Genomic DNA, 5,285 nt, shown 5'->3' with positions numbered 1-5,285 from the left:
CGGCAACGTGCTGGAGCTGAGGAAGGACCCACATCTGGTCCTGACCAGGTTGAGCCAGAAGTACGGGGACGTGATGGAGGTGAGGATCGGCACGCGGCCCGTGCTGGTGCTGAGCGGGCTGGAGACCATCCGGCAAGCGTTGGTGAAGCAAGGAGAAGACTTCATGGGGCGCCCTGACCTCTACACCTTCCGTAATGTTGCGGATGGGCAGAGCCTGGCCTTCAGCCCTGACTCAGGGGAGGTGTGGAAAGCCCGCAGAAAGCTGGCCCAGAATGCCCTGAAGACCTTCTCCATTGCCCCCAGCCCCACCTCCTCTTCCACCTGCCTCCTGGAGGAGCACGTCTCCAAGGAGGCCAACTACCTGGTCACCAAATTCCTGCAGCTGATGAATGAGGAGAAGAGCTTTGACCCTTACCGGTACGTGGTGGTCTCTGTGGCCAACGTCATCTGTGCCATGTGCTTCGGCAAGCGCTACGACCACAACGACCAAGAGCTGCTTAATATAGTGAACGTAAGCGAGCAGTTTGGTGACGCGGCTGCTGCTGGCAACCCCGCTGACTTCATCCCGGTGCTCCAGTATCTTCCCAGCCGCACCATGAGTTTATTTAAAGATTTCAACAAGCGGTTCCTCCATTTCCTGCAGAAGATTGTCAAAGAGCACTACGAGACCTATGACAAGGTAAGAGCTTGCAGGACCCTTACCTGCACCAGAGATGTGTTCCTGCTCTGTGTCCCTCTCTGTGAGTGAGTTGTTTTTCTTCTTGCAGCCAAGTGTCCATGGACATCTATGTTCTTGCAGGTAGGACTGTATTTCCAGCTGTAGCGTCACTCATCCGTAATCTCTTCGTGCATCCCAGTACTGAAGTCCTTCTTCTCCATGGTCCTGTGTGATAGGGGGAGTTTGTTTGACCTGTCAGCAGAGCCACGTGCTGCTGGTTCCCTGGAGAACCATCTCCTTGTTTTCATAGGTTGTAAAAGCAGTAGGGACCATGGAGGACGAAAGATGAGGTTCTCCAGAGCTCGATTGACCCGAGACTCCCCCAACAGCAAATTTTTGCTCAGTAACACTCGTTCCTCTGCCGGTTCTGCTGCCATGCCTTGTTTTCTCTTCCTCTCAGAACAACATCCGAGACATCACTGACTCCCTCATCGAGCAGTGCATGGAGAAAAAAGTGGAAGCAAATGGCGCCACGCAGATCCCTAAGGGGAAGATCGTCAACCTTGTGAATGACCTCTTCGGAGCAGGTATCTTCTCCCACCGGTCTCTCAGCTGCTGCAGATTTTCTCAGGTTCCTGGTGTTAGTGCTCTGCCTGACCCATCTTTGTCCAGCACCAGGCAGTCAGTTTGGGTCTAAGCACTCGCTCTCCTGCTCGTTGATCTTCCTGGACCTTCCAAGGTCCCTAGAGATCAGCATGGGACATTAGCACTGGAAAGAGGCTTCAAGGAAAAGCAAAGGGTACAGCTTATAGCTCAGTCAAGCTTCACAAGCCAGGGTGGCTTTTCCTGGTTGAGGGAGATGTCTATTGACTGATTCACCTTTGAGTTACTCTGGAAACTCCCCCAGTTCCAAAGAAATTATACAAACCTGACATAACCCAAGGGTGAATCAGGATGAACGAGGGCAGAATATTTTAGCAACGGGACAGAAACCCCAGTCTTACCGTGTGCCTAGCATGTCCTCTGCCTTCTTAGCCGTCCGAGACCACTCCACGTGATGGTTAGGCAGCGAGCCGAGACATGTGCCCTGCGTGTTGTGCAGACCTCATCTACGTACTTTCTGCTTTGACCAGGCTTTGACACCGTGACAACTGGCCTGTCCTGGAGCCTCATGTATCTCGTGACGTACCCCCACATCCAGAAGAAGATCCAGGAAGAACTGGGTGAGTCCCTGATCCTGCTTCCGTCAGGGCCAAAACCTCTCCGCTGAGGGCTGACCCCAACCCGCTCTCGCCTCTCGACCTCCCGCAGACCAGACCATCGGCCGGGAGAGGAGACCGAGGCTGTCGGACCGGGGCACGCTGCCCTACATAGAAGCCTTTATCCTGGAGATGTTCAGGCACTCCTCCTTCATGCCCTTCACCGTCCCACACAGGCAAGTGCTGAGGTTGGGAAGGAAGTGGAGGGACAAGGTGGACTTGAGGCATCTTGCTACAGCTAACCCCGCGGCGGTGTGGTGAGAGGCAGGGAGGTTATGGTTGACTTGTGGAATGATCATCGTGGACACGGGGAGCTCACAGCTCTTGTGCAGGGCAATGTGGGAGCTCCCAAAGAGCAACCCTTGCCTTCTGCTGACTTCGCCTGAAGTTACTCCACCCAGCTCAGGTAGGGCTCGCCCAGTCCAGCTCATGGACAATGCAACAGCCCCTCGTAGAGCCATCTCTTTGGGCCGCATCCTTACTTCAGCAGCAGTAGGAGCAAACTAATAGTCCCCTGAGGAGGCAGAAGAACCTTTTTGCTTCCCAAACTCTCAGAGTCTTTTCCCTCTCCAGCACGACCAGGGACACGGTGCTGAACGGCTACTACATCCCAAAGGACCGCTGCGTGTTTGTCAACCAGTGGCAAGTGAATCATGACGAGTAAGTACCTTCTCGGGCAGAAAGCCTCCTGCAGCAACACGCAGGCCCCTTCCTGGACAGTTATCTTCCTGGGCAGAAGTGGGGTCAACCCACTTTAGGTGAAAAGGGAGCAGGTGAGGTATCCACTAAATTCAGGGATGCTCTTACTGACAGCTTCCACCTTCCAATGTCTCCCCTAGACCCGTGTCCAGGAGACATTATCTCAGCATCTGGTATTTTCCCTTCCAGGAGACTTTGGAAGGATCCACATAGCTTCAACCCGGAGCGTTTCCTCAATGCTGAAGGGACTGAAGTGAACAAAGAGGATGGGGAGAAGGTGCTGGTTTTCGGCTTGGGGAAAAGGAGGTGCATTGGGGAACCCATTGCCAGGTGGCAGGTCTTCCTTTTCCTGTCCACCTTGCTCCAGCAGCTGGAGTTCAGCATCTGCGATGGCAAGAAGGCGGACATAACACCGCTGTATGGCCTGGCCCTGAAGCACAAAAGATGTGAGCACTTCCAGGTCAAGCAGCGCTTCCCCATGAAGAGCATGGACTGAGCAGTGGGCTTACCCATTGCCCAGACATCGCCAGGAGGCAAAGACCTGAGTTTCCTTGTAGCAAAGCTCAGTCTAGTACAACTTTATGGAATGATACAATAAACAGAAGGCATCGAAACTCCTGTCTTATCTTGTTCACGTTGTGGCATTCCTTGCCTTTCTCATTTTCCGGCATTTCTAGTGTTGGATATTCCATCAAGTGTTGGATATTCCATCACATCTCGTCTCAGTACCCCAAAGCCCGTTTATGGGGTGTGCGAACTGTCTTTTGGTAGAGGGAAAGGGAATGTACCCAAAACCAGACCATCTGAACACCATCGGGCTGTGTTCTTCTAGAATCACTCGATAGCTGAAGGACGGCCAACCCATGCCATAACCCCACGGTCTCCCTCGATGTCTGAGATCTTGGCTGAACGGATGCCCAAAGCTTGGGTGGAGATGAGGATGATGTTATCGAGGTCCAACCAGTATCACTGTTTCTGGACCACTCGAGGGACAGATTTTCACTGGTTGAAATTTACCTTCACTTGTAGATGTGTCTGCAGGGAAAAAAAGTCTTGGAAACCTTGGAAAAACACTAATACTTCTCCAAGCCCTCTAAGGACGGCCTGTTCCCTCGTTTCTATGCTGTGTTTTTAATTGCCTAGCTGACTTGTCATGTCACTCTAAGATCCCACACAGGAGAGGTTTATCTTTGGCCATGGAGAAGCTCAGAGCACTCTGGTGCCTCTTTGAGAATCTATCAGACAACCTGGCACCAGGGGTTCTCCTGCTGCTCGGATTGCTTTCATCAGAAAAATGAGAGGGATCCTTCAAATTAACTGAGCTGGAGGAAAGCCCCTCTGGACCAGCGTGTTGGAGGACTTCAGCCACCGTAAGCCTTGCTCACCATAGTTGCTGCTGGCCCTGAAGGACACAAGGAAGGACGCTTTTGCCCCTTGTTATTGAGAAAGTGAGGCTGCTGGTATTCTGGGCTGGAGCAAGGGTGTTTTCACCACGGGGCAGAGAAGGAGAACAGGACTTTCTCCAACTCAAACCCAAGAGTTTACACTGGCTGCCAGTCAACCCATGCCGGCAGAGCCAGGTGCCTCCTTTTCTTCAACTTGCACGCAAAGACATCTTAGCCAGCCCAGCAGCTGGCAAGCAGCAACACAGGAACAAGTATAACCATCCGGTGCAACACACACCGTTCTTGAATCTGTTCCCACGGGTGGCATCTGCTCAGCCATAGCCCCAGACCCTGACCAATGAGAGCTCCTTTAGCTTCCAAATACCAATCACTCGTCATGCGTTGCACAAAAACTTCCAAGAAGAGGCAGAAACAAAAGAGTGTGTTGGGGAAGAAAATGGGGAAGCCGATTGCTCAAGACCTCAGGGAGATTCCAGCAAGAGCAGGGAGGTGTTCAGACCCGCTAAGCAAGCCTGAATGAAAAGGAGTAACTCTTCGTCTCTGTATGTCCAGGTCCTGCCTGGTCACCAATTTGTGGTGAAACATTGAGACAGTACAGCCTCAGAGCCACCTGAATTCATTCAACCAGCCCAAGCGGCTCCGTGTCACGCCGGTCTTGTCTTCACCACTTAATGTCATAATCAGAATATTGCAAGAAAGGCAAGGGTGAGGACCGGGAGATCCAAGCTGTGGTTTGAGCTGCAACCTCTCAGAGGCCTCGGAGGAAAAGTGGAAGGGTGGTTTAAGGCAACCCATGGTGTCCATCAGCCAAATAACATCTCCCCCACCTATGACAAGGGCCACAGGTCAAGGCAATAGAGTCCTGAACCACCTTTCCACAAGGGACAACCCAAAGCCGGCATTCAGGGGAAGGTGGGATCATCCTGGACGTGGGTGTGGATCTCTCAGCACCTAACTCAGTGATTCAGAAGAGCACCAGGACCGCCTGGGACTCAGCAGCAGTGTCTCACGCCATCCCCATGGGCTGGAGAAGCTCTCATGGACTTGGCCCCGTGACTCCAGCCGCAGTGGGAACACGCAATGCTGATGCTGGTGCAGGACCAGAGGCCCCGTTTGCCAGAGCCGTTGCGTGACTCTCTTGCCCAGAAGGCTGGATGAGTTTGCTGATAAGGCCCGCAATAAGCAAAGGCAGATATAAAGAGCGAACAGTGGGAAACTTTTTTTCCCCTTTGGAGATGAGTGTTTTACAGCCCCGGGGCAGAT

General features: G+C 52.8%; 1 protein-coding gene across 1 annotated transcript in view; it reads left to right on the top strand.

Moving 5' to 3' along the window:
- Positions 1-3,134, top strand: part of LOC104282839 (cytochrome P450 1A5-like) — a 3,236-nt gene extending 102 nt beyond the window's left edge. Inside the window, exons 2-7 of the mRNA XM_009880968.1 lie at positions 3-679; positions 1,119-1,245; positions 1,792-1,881; positions 1,970-2,093; positions 2,491-2,577; positions 2,806-3,134. Of these exons, the coding sequence (XP_009879270.1) occupies positions 3-679; positions 1,119-1,245; positions 1,792-1,881; positions 1,970-2,093; positions 2,491-2,577; positions 2,806-3,112 (1,412 nt within the window). The 3' untranslated portion in view covers positions 3,113-3,134. The remainder of the gene's footprint in view (positions 1-2; positions 680-1,118; positions 1,246-1,791; positions 1,882-1,969; positions 2,094-2,490; positions 2,578-2,805) is intronic.
- The last annotated feature ends 2,151 nt before the right edge of the window (positions 3,135-5,285 follow it).

This window comes from Charadrius vociferus, unplaced genomic scaffold (assembly GCF_000708025.1).
Source record: "Charadrius vociferus isolate BGI_N301 unplaced genomic scaffold, ASM70802v2 scaffold933, whole genome shotgun sequence".
NCBI classification, from domain to species: domain Eukaryota; kingdom Metazoa; phylum Chordata; class Aves; order Charadriiformes; family Charadriidae; genus Charadrius; species Charadrius vociferus.
This window is presented reverse-complemented; position numbering and strand designations above follow the sequence as displayed.